Source organism: Syngnathoides biaculeatus, chromosome 7 (assembly GCF_019802595.1).
Source record: "Syngnathoides biaculeatus isolate LvHL_M chromosome 7, ASM1980259v1, whole genome shotgun sequence".
NCBI lineage: Eukaryota > Metazoa > Chordata > Actinopteri > Syngnathiformes > Syngnathidae > Syngnathoides > Syngnathoides biaculeatus.
Window position 1 is genome coordinate 1918045 of NC_084646.1, and position 16688 is coordinate 1934732.

The window sequence follows — 16688 nt, forward strand, 5'->3', positions numbered from 1 at the left end:
AGCACCATGCGGAGTTGCTACCTTGTTTGATCTGTAGCAATAAAAAACTACCTTTAACTTGGTTACTGTTAGCACCAGTGGGGCATCAGCGTTGTGTACCATGTTTCTTTGTAAATATCTCGTGTTTCAAGGTGGGAACTTATGGTGGGAAAGGTAATAATGAGACAGGTGGAATATATGTGCCAAGGAAGTGACTTTTATCAGCCCTGTTAACGCTGTGCTAGTGTTAGCGTTGTGCTCGGGTATTGCTGCTGTTATCGGCGTCTCTATATACCAGTAAGTTTTTTTTCCGACCCTGTGCGGCGTTAGCATTAGCGCCAGCGCGGCATGAGCATTAGCGCTAGTCCGTCATTAGCGCCAGCGCACCGTTTTGGCATGTCTATTTACCATTAGCGCCAGTGGGTTGTTAGCGCCAGCACGGCATTAGCGTTACCGCGGCGATAGCCTTAGCGCAGCGTTGGCATTAGCGCTCCCGTTAGTATTAGCGCTAGTGCATCGTTAGCGAAGTGTTGGCATCATCGCTGCCGTTAGTATTAGCGCTGCTGTTAGCTTTAGTGCTAGTGCATTATTAGCGCCTGTGCAGTGTTAGCATCTGCGCACCGTTAGCGTCAGCGCTGTCCTTAGCATCAGCGCTAGTGGGTTGTTAGCGCGGCGATAGCGTTAGCGCATCTAATGCTAATATCTAATGCTAACGGCAGCGCAGATGCTAACAGCAGCGCTAGCGCTAATACTAATGGCAGCGCTGATGCTAACACTAATGGTGCCAACGATGCACTAACGGTACGCTGGCGCTAATGCCAACCCCGCGCTAATGCTAATGCCGCGTGAACTAGTGCTAATGCTAACGGCAGCGCTAGTGCTAACACTGCGCAGGTGCTAACGAAGTACTAGCACTAATGCTAATGCAGCGCACATGGTAACGATGCACTAGCGCTAATGCTAATGGCAGCGCAGATGATAACACTGCGCAGGCGCTAATAATGCACTAGCACTAATGGTAACGGCAGCGCTAATGCTAATGGCAGTGCAGATGATAACTCTGTGCAGGCGCTAATAATGCACTAGCAGCAATGCTAACACCGCGCTAATGCTAACAATATTGCCGCGCTAACAACCCACTAGCGCTGATGCCAACACTGCGCAAGTGCTAACGGTGAACTAGCGCTAATGCTAACGGCAGTGCTGATGCCAACGCCGCGCTAATGCTAATGGCAGCGCTGATGCTAACACTGATGGTGCTAACGATGCACTAGCACTAGTGAGTTGTTAGCACAGCGATAGCATTAGCGCCGGCGCTAATGCTAACGACGCACTAATGCTAATGCTAATGATGCACTAGTGCTAATGCTAATGATGCACTAGCACTGCACTAAAGGCAGCGCTAATACTAACGCCGCTCCAGCGTTAACGCTATCGCCGCACTAACAACCCACTTGGGCTAATGCTAACGCCGTGCTAAGGCTATCGGCGCACTAATGCCGCGCTGGCGCTAACAACCCACTAGCGCTAGTGCATCGTTAGAACCATCACAGTGTTAGCATCAGCCATTAGCATTAGCGCTAGTGCATCATTAGCATCTGCGCTGCCGTTAGCATTAGCGCCAGTACATTGTTAGCGCTTGCGCAGTGTTAGCGTCAGCGCTGCGTTTAGCATTAGCGCTAGTACGTCGTTAGCGCTAGTGCTAGTTCATCGTTAGCGCCATCGCACCATTAGCATCAGCGCTGCCATTAGCCAGTGTAGCCCTATTAGCACTGTAATCGTGTTGGCGTGGTTGCATGTTGTTGCTGTGTTATTGGCATGTCTGTATTTACCAGTAAGTTTTATTTTAGTCAAATATATTAGCGTTGGCGCCATCGCGGCGGTAGCGCCAGAACTGCATTAGCATTACCGCCAGCGCGCCGTTAGCGAGTTCCCACCCTCTTTTGACACATACGTATATTGGTCGCCTCTATCATTCAGTAAATGTTTTTGTGCACTGCTGTTGCCAAACTTTTCTCTGTCCCTCTTTTTGCACGCCTCTCTGTGCTGCTTCTTGCTTTTTCTGCTACGCTGCTGTCACATTTCTCACCCTGTGCCTCTTTTTCAGACTTTTGTGAATCATTGCCGTCGCACTGACTTTTCTCCCCTTGTGATTCTTTTTCCAACTTGTGTGGTTGCCATCGTTTTGTGTCGCACGTATAAACGTCACTCTCGCAGGGGTTAGTGATGGTTTGTGCAGTAAGATCCTGTCACACAACTCTTCGCTGCGTATTGCGACGACTTTGATACGAGCCCAATATTTTTCTTCTCTTTCAAACTGAGCATTAAAAAAATATATATAGCATAAACGAAGACCCTGTGCTCTTTTTCCACTATTGTTTCACGTTTGTGGCGCTCTCCTGATGAGAACAGCCGCGTTTCACAAACAAATACAACCGCAGAGGTTAGCTTGGTCATTGCATCACGCTCCCTCCTAATTTTGGTACGGCCCTCGGTGGGGCAACCCCCCCCCTTAAGGTCATCTGTTTCTTCCACGTCAGTTGCGGACCGACCGCGGTCGGGTTCTGCAGCCCTTTTAGCGGACGGAGGTCCCACTCCGTGGACGACAAATCGCCGAATGACTTGTGCTTGGTGACATAGACGTGTTTATGCGCTGGGGGGTGGGAGGGGGGCTTGGCACCTTCATCTGGAATGTTTGCACTAGTAACTAAGAGGAAGTAAAACATGACAGGAAAAAGTTGTTAGCTTGTGTCGGTTTCACTCACGCACGCACGCACACTTATGTGCAGTTATTATCACAAAGATGGCGGCCGAACGAGACAGAAGGCATCGAAGGTGTCAGGCAGTGTGCTCTGTTCCGCCATCGAGCGTCATCCCGAAATATAACGCAACTTCACGGATGATTATGATTAGACTCTTAGCTATTTCCATAGAAATATAATCAAAAATCCAAACAGTAAACAATAATCGACAGTTGCACTTCTAAATGTGTACTTTTCATCACCCCCCCCCCCCCCCCCGTCACTTTTGGAATGTTTGCAATCTTTTCGCCGACACGTTTGTGATTATCTTCCGAAAGTAAAATAAAACCCTGTGCAGCCGATTCGCGTACCGCCACGTGCGATACGTGTGACGTGCGTGAGAAAAGTTCCAGGACTGGGATTTCTAACCCAAAACGACCGCTACGCCTTACAAAGAGATCCTGAGTGTGCGAGAAGTGGCGAGACTTGTGGCTGCTCACAATGCCCTGAGCATCTGACAGTTCCTTCCTCCCTACCGATGCGACCTGGATTTTGGGGATCTTTATCTCTTTTTTTGCCCTCTTTCAAAACTCTGGGGGGGTCATCAAGTGATGACGTTTTGAATGCGCGGCCGAAATTATGGCGGCCATGACGACGGCGCCGCAGAGCACCCTGGAAGAACCATTTTGGGAGTGTACGACAACTGGGAAGGTTTGCGGGAGTCCAAAGGGAGGAAAACTTGAATTTAAAATACAGCGGTGCCAGTTTAGATCATTCCGTGACCGCGCGTGTAACTCAATGCATCCTCCCCTATTGAACTGAATGGAAATGGCATTAATTTGTTCCAACAAAAATATGGTATTAAGGAAAGAAAGGATTAAAATTTTTATTTTATAAAAACAATAACTTACCCTGATTTGTCAGTAAAATTCAATAATTGATTATGCATCTGATTTTATAAAAATAATTAACAAACAATGAATAAAATAATTGTTTTGTTCCTTAATGTACACAACAATGAAGGTATGAATTACAGGCAAAAGTGCTTTGTTTAGTATTTGTTTAAAAGAAAAAAAAATGACAAATTTTCTTCGGACCTTTAAAAAAAAATGTCATTAATTTTGTCCAATGATGAAATCTGCAAAAATCTTTTGGCTATTTAAAAAGGGGTAATATCGGCCAATTAAACCCAGCGGCGGATTAATCAGTTGGTCCCTAGTAAAAAGCAATCTGAAAGAATATTTCTCTCAGTGGATAAAGACTGTATGACTACGCTATATTTTCTTAAAATTGAAGAATAGATGCTTGCAGTTAGCCCGCCTATGGCATTTCCCATTATGCGTTAGCATGAGGATAGCGGACTTTAAGGCAAAGTTATGCAGTATTTTTTGTGTAGGTCGTTTCGTCAACCAAGACGGCAATTAATTCGCTTTTTTTTTTTTGGGGGGGGGGGGACAAAATAATTTGTCACTATCTGTCAAACTTGTTTGTTGTAAATAAAGTTGAGTTCGAACACCCTACAGGCACCACGATATCCATTTTTGTGACGCCAGTCCTGAAACTTTTCTGACAACATCCGGCGAACTCCACGATTCAACTCGATCACAAAGATGGCAGACGTGATCCAGAACGACAAACGCACCCCCGTTGGATTGAATGTATGTACACCACTAGAGGCGGAAGGGTTGCGGGGAGGGGTGAAGAAAGACCACCTAGCCGCGGCCCTCCTCGGCCGAGCGCTGGTCCGACTTGAGCTTGACGAACTCCTTGGCCACGTCGTCGTTGTTGCGCTGCGACAGGATGCGCAGCACGGTCAGGCCCGTTTCGTCCATGTGGATCCGCTTGCCCAGGGGCAGCCAGCAGGCCACGCTGCCCTTGGAGGCCACGTCCTTCAACTGCAGGACCGCCATGCCCACCGTGCGGTCCTCGCGGGCAAAGCAGTAGTCCTTGACGCACACTTGCAGCTCGTAGCAGTCGGGGCCCACCTCGCTGCTCAGCGTGCTGGTGGAGGGGGAGGAAATAAAACAAACAAATAAATACAATTATTTTTATAATATGTATAATAATAATAATATATTTTTAATTATAAAATAATAAAATACATAAAAATAAAACCAAATAACCAGGACTAAGCTCAAACTAATGTTACGCAGAAAAGTTTTTTACGGCGGATGCCCTATTAATTAAAAGTAATTAACTAATTAATTTTTAAAAATGCAATGATATGACAACAAAGTCATCTTTCATGAAAAACAGTTGTAAAGTTACGCAAATGTGTTGTTATGCCATGAGAATTTACTGGTAAGTCAAAGAAAAAGTCATGAAGCTAATAGAAAGTTGAAAGTTGTTAAATGATGGCAAATTTGCAACATTAGAAGAAAGATAAGAATTGACAACGTGTCAATGTGTCGAGTTCAGGTCTGCGTGGAAATTTTTGACATCGTCTAAACTTGAAATGGCCTCGCGAAGAATGATACGTTCAGACTTTTGCAAGGATGGCGATGACTCACAAAGTGAAAGTTTCGTTATATTTGGGCGCCCAGCTGTTGTTCTTGGACTTGGTGGCGTACTTCCGCTTCTTGTCGCTGAGGTGGGGGCCGATGATGAACACCTCCACGAACGGACGGAATATTCCCTGCGTCTGCCACCGCAGGTCGTTGGCAGCCACCACTGTCGCCGCGGGAGGAGACGGAAAGTTTGCAGTCAAATCTCAAAGCAATCGCTTGTTGAAGACATAATTTGACCCTTTTCCCATATCGCTGTGATGTGTCCAAAGTTGGAAAATTATCAAAATGTCTCATTGCTTTTTTGTGCTGTTTATCCGATCAAAATAAAGATGGCGGAGGTGCTTAAAGCTCAAGTGTCATCCCGCTAAACATTCCATAATAGATATTGTAATGAAAAATACATCTAACATTATTCACTTCAATGTCTACACGAAAAAATAAATATGAGCGGAGAGTGCGTCATCCACGCGCAGAGTTGCGGAAGTCTCATTCGACGACACCCAAGTGGTCACCATATTGGCTGCATCTTCAGTCCGTGATGTCACACTGGGACATTCACCAATGAAAACACGCTGTGCTGCCTACTGTGGGAAACGCCCGTTCTGACACGGAAGCTCTTTTCGAAGATGAGAACATCACACAACCAGGTGACGTGACCAGGGCAATATTAGCCTGTCGTTACGAGCCATATTTAGATTATTTTTGGATCACGCCCAACCCGCATGCGGCCAAACTACCTCTCTGCCCGATCCACCGCCGCGCGGTGGTGATAAAAGCAAGTTCGCCCGTGAGCGACGGCAACGCCGCAGCCAAGCTGCCTTCCCGTCCGGTCCACCTCTGCCTGGCGGTGATAATAACAACTCCGACCGCGAGCGACGGCAACGACGCCGTGGCAAAACAGCCTACCCATCCGATCCACATCCGTGTGGCGGTGATAAAAAAAACCCCGCCAACAAGCGACGAAGACGCTGCAACAAAACTGCCTCCACGTCCGATCCACCCTTGTGCGGTGGTGATAAAAATACCGCCACCCACGAGCGACCACGACTACGCGGCCAAGCTGCCTACCCGTCCAGTCCACCTCTGCCTGGCGGTGATAATAACAACCCAGACCGCGAGCGACGACGACGACGGTGCGGCCAAACTGCCTCCCCGTCTGATCCACCTCCGCGCGACGGTGATAAAAACAACCCCGCCCTCGAGTGATGACGGCACAGCGGCCAAATCACCTCCCCGACCGATCCACCTCCGTACGGTGGTGATAAAAACAAGCCCGCTCGCGAGCGAAGGCGACGCCGTGACCAAACCGGCTCCCTGTCTGGTCCACCTCCGCGTGGCGGTGATAAAAACAAGCCCGCAAGCGAGCGACGCCGACGCCGCGGCCAAACCACCTTCCCGCCCGTTCCGCCTCCATGACGTCACGAGCCACCCCGGCCCGGCTTGGCGCCACGATGAGCCACCCCAGCTCGGCACCGGAATGAGCCACCCGGCCGAAGCCGTGATCGCGGCGGACGAGGCACAGCTTCGGCGGCGGCATGTCCGAAGCCATGCTCGGCGCTGACAGGTACATCGACACATTTAGCACCCCTAACTTAGATGCGCAGATCTTTTGTTACATTCTGACAGGATTACGTTCCCACTGCCCCCAAACTATGTTTTTTTTTTTTTTTTTTGTAGGTGCTATGTGTACCTGTCATTGGAACCCACAAAGCTCTCATCGTTTGCACCTGTGCAATCCATTTTTTAAGACGAACCGGGTCTCTTGGAAACTTACGAAGGGTAAATCCATCCTCCCGAGTGTTCGAACAATATCCAGCAAGACAACGAGCCGGCATTTTGGCTAACACGAAGGAACAACGAGCTCCCTTTCCGCAGGTAAAACTAATAGAAACAAAGGAGTCCGCCGGGGGGCGCTCCTGCCCCGTACGTCACTTCCTGCTTCTTCTCGAAAACAAATCCCTCGAGAGGATTTTCATGGCGAGAGTTACAAAAAGCCATATACGTCAAAATCATGTTTTGTGGTGAAAAAAAATGGATGGGTCCATACCGGCTGCTGGTTTTTTCATTAATAACATACTAAAAATCATCCATTTCATGACGTTTGACCTTTAATGTCCATACGAAAAAATAAATATGAGCGGAGAGCGCATCATCCAATGCACAAAGTTGTGGAAGTCTCATTTGACATCCAAGTGGCAGCCATAATGCCTGCATCATCTGTCCGTGACATCAAAGCGGGACATTCGCCATAGAAAACACGTTTGGATATGGAAGCTCTTTTCAAAGAAGAGAACATCTCAATATTGAGTGAAGAGACCCAATTGTTTCGAGCCATATTTAGATGATATACGGCTCACTTTTAACTAACAACAGACTCCCCGACTACTCAGGAAGACCCATGCTGGGCGGTGGGAGGGAGAGCTCCTTTCTCCTCCCGCATGCGCCAAACCACCTCCCCGTCAGATCTACCTCGGCGGCGGTGATGAACAACGCCCCCGGTGAGCGACGACAACGAACGCCGCGGCGGCTAGCGACGACAAAGCTTTAAGGCGGCCCAGATCGGCAAAGCGATAAGCCGTCCGCCGAAGACACAATCGAGTGAAGTGACCCGGCCACTTTCCTATCGTATGTCGATATGTGCACTATGATTGCACGGCGACCACTCTGGGGTGTACGCAGCCTCTCGACCATCATATTTAGATGATATGCGGATCACTTCTAACTAACAACAGACTCCCGGCCGAAGGAGAAGAAAATAGAATCGCACCTTTCACGGTGACCTTGTGCTCTCCGGTGTTGGGGTGGGTGAAGATCTCCACGTGGATGGACACTTCCCCCACTGCGTCTTCCACCCCGGACCCTGGTGGGATAGAAACACGGTGTCACAACCAAAGCCGAAGACCATCGCAACGATCGAGAGCGTGTTTGAGGGAGGACTTGAGCCGAGGGTCACTTGGTGTTGAGGTGCGGGTGTGGACAAAGTAAAGCTGCTATGAGTGGGTCTCCGTGGTGGGAAGGTTTTCTCTCTCTCTCTCTCTCTCTCCCATATTTCTATTCTCTTCTTTTTAAACAGTGAGTTCTGGTAAAGCGCAAACTAACAATTTGATAACGGCGCCCACTCATAGGTGCAAGGTGTGTGTGAAGATGCGGGGTGGTCAATAAGAGGCAATGTTCACGTAGAGAGTTTGGTACTCCGTCTTCACGACATGCAAGGGGGGAAATAGTACTGATGGATGTTGGAATAGAAATGTACAAAAACTGGATCCGGCCTTCTCTGTCTCTTCTTCTTCTTCTTCACAATTGTATGCTTGGAAACGACGAGGCAGCTGGGCCAAATGTTGAGTGTGTGACAACAGCTGCCGTATTCTGCTCTGTACAACCTCTTCTTGCTCTGTTTGAAACAGACCGGCAGATCATTTGCAATTCTACTTCTATACAGTCCCCCCACAAAAGTACTGGAACGCCTGTTGCATACTGAAGACATTTGGGTTTCAGATCAAAAGATGAGACGAGAGTTCAGAATTGCGACTTTTATTTGATGGTAATCACATCCAGATGTGTTGAACACCTTCTGTTTTGCGGGCAAAAGCACTAAAACAGACATTATTAAATTTACTTGAAGTGAAAACAATATTTGGTGGCATAACCCTTACTTGCAAAAACCGCATCAGGTCCACGACCGATGACGAGTGTTGCATTCCTCATTTGAAATGCTTTTCCTGGGCTTTACCGCAGCCTCTTTCAATTCGAGTTTGTTCCTGGGGGTTTCTCCGTTAAGTCTCCTCTTCAGGAGGTAAAACAGTCCCTGTGTCTGCCCCCTCGGGCCAATATCGAGATAACTGCATCCAAACCAATCAGGAGAACCTTCATCACGCAACAAGACATTGACCCAAAACCCACTGCCGACAGCGCAAAGGACTTCTGCCGGAAGAAATACAAAAAGGAAGGTCTCAAAATCGCCAATTAAATCACCAGACCTTAACCCAACAGAACATGCATTTTACCTCTTGAAGACGAGACTAAATGGTGAAACCCCCAGAAAGAAAAAAACTGAAAGAGGCAACAGCAAAGGCCTGGAAAAGCATTTCAAATGAACAATGCAGATGTATGAAGTCACTTATTGCAAATTATGCCACCAAATATTTATTTTGAGCTAATTTAATCACATCTGTTCCACTTCTTTTGCTCACTTGAGAAGTGGGTGACTTCCAACAAAAGTCCCGAGTTGTTTTACATGTCTAGATGTCATCCATCCATCCATCCATACGTCATCTTCTTAGCCGCAGCAGACACAATTGAGATAAGTGATCGGGCCAATATTTAGATGATATGCGGATCACGGGGAGTGCCGGAGCCTATCCCAGCTGTCAACGGCCAGGAGGCGGGGTACACCCTGAACTACTGGGAGGGAACCGGAGTGCCCGGGGAAAACCCACGCAGGCACGGGGAGAACATGCAAACTCCACACAGGCGGGTCCGGGATTGAACCCGGGACCTCGGACCTGTGAGGCCAACGCTTTCCAGCTGATCCACCGTTCCGCCCCATCTAGACGTCAGCACCATGAAATGAACGCTGGAATTCTGAACTTTGATCTCATATTAATCTTTTGACCTGAAACAATAAAAACACGCTGTTCCAATACTTTTCGGAGAGGACAGTAGCTCGCCCCAGTCGAAAGGAAGTGCAACGTTTTGATACTCAAGCGCTTCATTGCATTGATCGCTGTGCTTGTGTGGGCTTTCTCTCACATTAAAAAATCCAAATTGTGTATGTCGATATGTGCGCTACGATTGCACGGCGACCAGTCTAGGGTGTACGCAGCCTCTCGACCAGTCATTGAGCACAATGAAATGGTTGGACACCAGTCGCCATCGATGCAAATACTGCGGACGTCCCCGTCGCGGTTACATAAACAGCGAATCTGCCGAAGGACGACAGACGACGACATCACCCCGTGTTCCAGAGCGGCATCGACATCGGCTTGTACTTCCGACCCGCAAACAATTCCAGCAGGATATTGCGGCAGATGGATATTAATTTGCAATGTTTTAATGAGTGTCTTCACTCTGTCAACAGCAGCAGCCTGCCTGCGCTCGTGCGTGTGTGTTTTTTCAGCCGGCCGCCCACGATACAACGTGTCGGAGGGAGTTAGACAAGCAGCGTTCCTGGCGTGTTCCCAGCCTTGGGCTCTCGTCGACTCTCCGGGAGGGATTATTGGATTGTCACTCTCGCTGCCAACTTCCAACGAGACCAAAGAGAGCAGCAGCGGTCCATCTGGACCGATCTACCCGAGGGAGAGTCTTTCGGAAGACGTCAGGAACAAACTTTTCTGGCTATGTGCCGCAAAATGAGGGCTTACTTTCAACATTTTTCAATGATCCAAGTGCCGTTTTTGCAGTCATTCTTAAAAAAAATAAAAATAAATGATAGGGTTATTGGGCATCATCATCCAGTAGAGAAGAACACTTCACATCAAACTTGTAGGTCGGGGATGTTAGTTAAAAGAGTTTCAAGACACTCGAAGCGACACGAGCGGAAACTACTACTAGGCACGTGTTCTTTAGTTTTTGTGTGGATCTACTCACTATGGAGACACCTACCAAATTGCATCATCATTAGTGAAAGAAAGTAGCTCCGGGGGCCGAATTGTTTAAATATCCATGGATGACTCGTGGTGTTCCACAAGGGTTACTTCCAAGCCTTCTTGCAGTCCGATCCAAATGACATTTTTAGTTGCCATTAAATGTAAAAAATTTCAACCAAACCATGTTCAGTTCCACAAGGTTTCATTCAGACTTATACATTCAGCAATGTAGTACACTTCAACGTACTATTTTACGACTAAATGACACCCAAAATGATACAATTTTGAGTTGTAAACTGCCCTTAAAATTATATTTCAAGGACATTATTCAAATTTTCTCGCCTTCTCAATCCAGACTGTCCCACAAAATGTGTCAGGTTGATTAATTATCATCCAATATACTTTGACCTCTTAGCATTTTCTTTTCCTTTCGGCTTGTCCCGTTAGGGGTCGCCACAGCGTGGCATCTCAGATGAACGCTCATATTTGTTTGGCACAGTTTTTACGCCGGATGCCCTTCCTGACGCAACCCCCTCTGCATTTTAGCCGGGGAGAGAAGCTGACAGCAGCTGGTATTGCCGGGCGGTCCCCCATCCAAGTACTAACCAGGGCCAAACCCGTTTAGCTTCCGAGAACTGACAAGATCGGCCGTTCTCAGGGTAGCGTGGCCGTAAGCCAATAAAATAACACCCAGTCGCTATATCTTTAACTTCTTCTGTCACACTAAGGATTAAGAACGAGAGCACACTCCTGACCCGCTAAAAAATCTCGGTTCAGAGCAAACAGTCTGGGGGGGAGGTCCAGTCTGATGCAAATGACCCCGCCCTTTTTTTTCCCTACGTTGCCACATAGATAATCACAGTGTACAGGTGACTGTTTCTCTATGTAACCCTCATCAGAAGCTAATGCTGACAACAGAGTTGCGCATCCAACAACACTGTTGCTCCGCTTATCATTTGGCTTTGAATTCGCTTGTGAGAATACAAAATGGCAGCCCCACAGCTGCAAAATCATGGGTGGAAAACCTCGAAATGAGGACGTTATTATTTACCGTATTTTCCGCACTATAAGGCGCACCTTCAATTAATGGCCAATTTTAAAACTTTTTCATCTATAAGGCGCATAGAATAGACGATACAGTAAAGGCTGGGGTTAAGTTATGCTTAGATGGAGCTGCACTAAAGGCTCAATATTGATCGGCATATAAGGCGCACCGTCGGCTTTTGAGAAAATGAAAGGCTTTTAGGTGCGGAAAATACGGTAAGTGACCATGATGTCGGGAGTAGGGCCAAAATGTGAACAGCTTGCCAAAAGACAATATGAAGCTCACATTTAACTCACTTGCGTGTGCAATTTCATAAATGATGGGTGGGTGTTGCAGACACTCCACAGATCCCAACTTGTGCACACAAGTAATTAAAAAGTCACATTTCCAGCATATGGCCTGCTTAAAGGACGGTTTGTCACACAAAGACACCGGCAGCGCTCTGTGATTTCCTCCCGCCCACGTGCACAAAGTCGCCCTTGGGCGCCTCACCATGACGTCATGCTGCATCTGGCCTCCTCCGTACTTTGATGCATTGCTATTGTTGCCGTCTGATGTCTGCACATCATGCTCGAGTGTCTGCTCATACATACCGGGTGGGTGGGGGTGAGGGTGGGGGGTATGTATTCAATGCAGCGCCATCCTTACAGACATCAGCGCGTACGTCACATGCATGAATGCATAAAAGTTGTCAACGCCCGTGTCAGTGCCATCAAAAAGAGGATGAAAGGCCGACGTTGGGAAAGACGGGGGGTGGGGGGTGGGGGGGAGGGGTATTCGGTCTACGCAGGCAGTGGGGAGTTTGGAGATACATGGAGGTGCAGGGGGAAAATAGGGAATAGAGACTTGGACTCTTTCTGGCAGTCCCGGATGCCTCAAGACTTTTCAGCCTGGGAGCGACATACCCTTCTCGGGGTAAACGTCCTCACTAGCGGTGAACCGCACCCCCTTGCCGCCGAACACTGTCCCACAAATTGGGAGGGGGGGGGGGCGGAAGGAAGGTGTGCACAGAGAAAGGAGAAAAAATATTAAAAACATTGACAGGTGCATAAAAAGTGGGACTACTGTAATATCTGCATCTGGTACCTGGCCCTTCAGCGAGGACTTAAGTGACTCAATTTTACTATGATTGTATGGTGATTGCAATTATAGAAACCATCAGCACCATACAAAAACGCAATATGATAGCACACGACATGACATGTAAGCAGTACAAAAAATGGATGGCGAGGCAGCCTAAATACAAGAAATCTGCTAATCCTGCAGATTTGGTTCGCTCGAGGATGAAGATGAAAAGATGCCGATGTTGTTTTGGCCTAGCTAGCTAGCCGACCTTCTGAAGTGAATTCGAAACCCGCTTGCTTCAAGAATGCTAACATGATTTCAGTTACAGAGGCTAACACGAATGATTCTGGAAGTCCGCAGCGGGTGAGATTAACACGGCAGCGCATAGTCAAAATCGGATTAAACACGTACTGATGAACACATGACAAACTAATTAACAATATTACAATTTGCAATTACATTTGTAAATGTAAGTCAGTGCTTCTGACAGCATTCACACCAACATAGATACAAAATGGCTTGGTGTAACGTGTACATAAAAAAAAAAAGTTATCACTCCTTCACTCATGGACAAGACTGGTGTTACGCGGCTGCCTGACGGTCAAATAAATGGAGGCTGAGCGGTGAACATTATGCCACATGGAGGGCGGATATTTGTTGTTCACATTGCACACAGCGTTTGGACTTGTTTGGAAAAAAAAAATCTCTGTGTCTCCGGAGGCAGCCCAGCCTACCATGACACTCAGCATTTCAAATTATTCATCTCCTGCATCTTACGTTACACAGCATGTGTATTCTGGAATTGCTATGGACCAGAAAATGGTGGGGGGGGAAAAATAAGGTTACCTTGTGCATTCTGTGACTGGACAAAGGTCTTAACAAGTTTGTCTGTGGCCTGCGTGTAGAGGGACAGGGCGTAATGCAGGGACAGCAGGTCGGGACTCTTCTCCAGGAACGTCTTCTTCAGACCAACGCCACCAGCGTGGAAATATTGCTGGAAAAAATAAAATTCCGGGGAGAAAACAGCTGTTGAAACAATGCAGAAGAGCCACATTATCCATATTCATAAATGGCTCCGCAGGGGTATTTTCACAGTTCTTGTTCAACAAAGAGGGTTCTTTGAAAGTTGTTTTGACTGTAATTGACATTCAAGTTATGTGTACACTGGAACTTCTAAAGTTAAGACCCTAAATAACGGCTGCAAAGTTGCGTGACCACTCAAATAGTGTCATAGTAGTTTTAATCTAATCTTCTCAGATTGCGGTATAACATTTTGGGAACATTTGTGAAACCCTTTTACACGGGTCTGTCTGTGGGAGACCACCTCAAGTGCAAAATGAAGCTTGAAGTGCTGGAATTGGAAGTGTCGATGGAAGAGGCTAACTAACACTTACAGTCACACCTAGGGGCAATTTAGAGTCTCCGATTAGTGCATGTTTTGGGGACGTGAGAGGAAACCGGAGTGCCTGGAGGGAACCCACCCAGGCATGGGGAGAGCATGCAAACTCCACAGTGGCAGGGCAGGGATTTGAACCCCGGTCCTCAGAACTGTGAGACTGTACAGCTGCTCCACTGTGCCACTGTCTTGAACTCATCCAAATTAAACTGGTCCGACCGTGACTGCTTACGTGAATTGAATTTGTTTATTTTATTTTATTTTATTTTTCCTGTTCTGCATTCGGGTTGATTTACGGCAACTGCGGCTGAAATCTCAAAGGAGCTCCGACAATGTAATAACAAAAGCGTCTGCAGTCCTACCTTGATGGTGTCCAGGGCCAGTTCGATGACCGCACACTGCTTGGGGGTGAGAGCTTTGGCCTCCTCGCGAACCATGTGCTCCTGAAGGGGGCGTAGCACAATTAGGGTCAATCTCGAACTATTATAAACAAAGAAAAAATTTCTCCCACAGTATTTACCACTACAGCGTCAAGAAAGACAGAATTCCAGGAATATGTCTGATTTTCTAAACTCACCAATATCATATTTACTGTTCAGTTCTTTTTCTATGCGCTCCATTTCACGGTTTCACGGTTTGAAAAATATCTGCAACGATTCTGAGTCAAAATCTGATCTGCTCAAGCCCACGTAGCCTCATCATGCTGAAAACGCGGGAATATTTTTGTTGTGGATATTTTGTTGCCACGTGAGGATTACTGTAGCTTCTGTTTCCTTCATTTTTTGCTTCCTGGCGAATTCACGTCCAGTATTCTGCTTTCCGCGAACATGCCGCGTTGAGCTCGGTGTTGAGCTAGCGGTTCCCCCAAATGAGAGACAAAGTGTTTATGCTTCAAGCCGTTTTATTCATCAGCACTGCCAGACGTGAGTACTTTGAACACAGCATCACAGTATTATTATTATTATTATTATTAGCCGAACATATTGGAAATCTGCAAGCTTCATGCAACGGGACGCTAATAGATAGGCTAACAGAAATGATTGCTACTGCTGTCACCACCAGAGGGGGCAGCACAGTGCGTGTCCAATTACAGGTGGGGTTTCTAAATCCATCCTTCCATCCATTTTCTTTGCCGCTTATCCTCACAAGGGTCACGGGGAGTGCTGGAGCCTATCCCAGCTGTCAACGGCCAGGAGGCACTGAACTGGTTGCTAGCCAATCGCAGGGCACATGGAGACAAACAACCACACTCACAATCACACCTAGGGGCAATTTAGAGTGTCCAATTAATGTTGCATGTTTGTGGGATGTGGGAGGAAACCGGAGTGCCTGGAGATAACCCACGCAGGCACGGGGAGAACATGAAAACTCCACACAGGCGGGGCTGGGATCGAATCCAGGTCCTCAGAACTGTGAGGCCAATGCAAATCTGTGGCTTAAAAATAATTTAGTGGGCGCGGCTATTACAACAATGCGGGCCATAGACGGAATTCGATCGTGTTTAGCTTTCGGAGTTTCAAAGTTTGCTGATACCTTGAGCTTGGACAGCTGACCCAGTTCCTTGGCGGCGTTAAAGATGAGCTGAGTGCCCTGCAGGAAGACACGAAAAGAAGGGAGGAGAAAGGAAAGAGGACAATTGTTCGCATTTAAGTCTTCCGTGATAAAAAAGTACAGTACAAAACGACGTTACACAAAAGACAGCGACATACATGAACAGTCACCTCTTTTGAAAATTTCAGGCTACTATTCTTTTCTCTTCCATATTTCAAAACACTCCTCTGCACACAGACACGCACAGTGACTACAGACACACACATATATGTAGAACTAGCCACTCGACAATAGTGTGGCACAGTTTTACAAAAGGCATTTCGCAAAAGTCCACCTTCATTCCGCTGGGCGAATAAATCGTTACGGGCGGCGTCGCGACGATTACGCCTCGATACACCACCACAATGGATTGAGAAAGTTATGACACCTTCCACCGGGACACATGAAAATCAATCACGCGCGTGTGCTGTGAAATGCGCTAGTCGGCTATTTTAAGGTTAAAGGCGCACGTTTTTGTTTGTCCGTTATGCTCCCGTGAAAGACTGCAGCAATTTTCTGCAGATTGATTTTTTTTTTTTTTTTTTGCCGAAGACCCCGTCTGCACCCCCAAGATTTCCTGCCTCGTCTTTATGTATCCTGACCTGTTTTTTTGCTGGACTTGTTGCAGTTTTTATTTTAAAAATAATTTCCAACTTTGGATCTGTGTTCAGATGGACTGCATTTGGGTTGCACACATGTCGCTAGTGGCGCTTTTAAAGTCCCAGAAAATATAGACGTATTCTACATTAAATATCTGTATAAAAATTCCATTTTCTGAAA

General features: G+C 47.1%; 1 protein-coding gene across 1 annotated transcript in view; it reads right to left on the reverse strand.

The window, feature by feature from the left end:
• Positions 1 to 2215: 2215 nt before the first annotated feature.
• unc13a (unc-13 homolog A (C. elegans)) overlaps positions 2216 to 16688 on the reverse strand; it is a 71337-nt gene continuing 56864 nt past the window's right edge. The window contains exons 38-43 of the mRNA XM_061826281.1: positions 15852 to 15908; positions 14681 to 14761; positions 13769 to 13916; positions 7995 to 8087; positions 5231 to 5390; positions 2216 to 4721 (exon numbers count right to left, since the gene is read on the reverse strand). Of these exons, the coding sequence (XP_061682265.1) occupies positions 4433 to 4721; positions 5231 to 5390; positions 7995 to 8087; positions 13769 to 13916; positions 14681 to 14761; positions 15852 to 15908 (828 nt within the window). The 3' untranslated portion in view covers positions 2216 to 4432. The remainder of the gene's footprint in view (positions 4722 to 5230; positions 5391 to 7994; positions 8088 to 13768; positions 13917 to 14680; positions 14762 to 15851; positions 15909 to 16688) is intronic.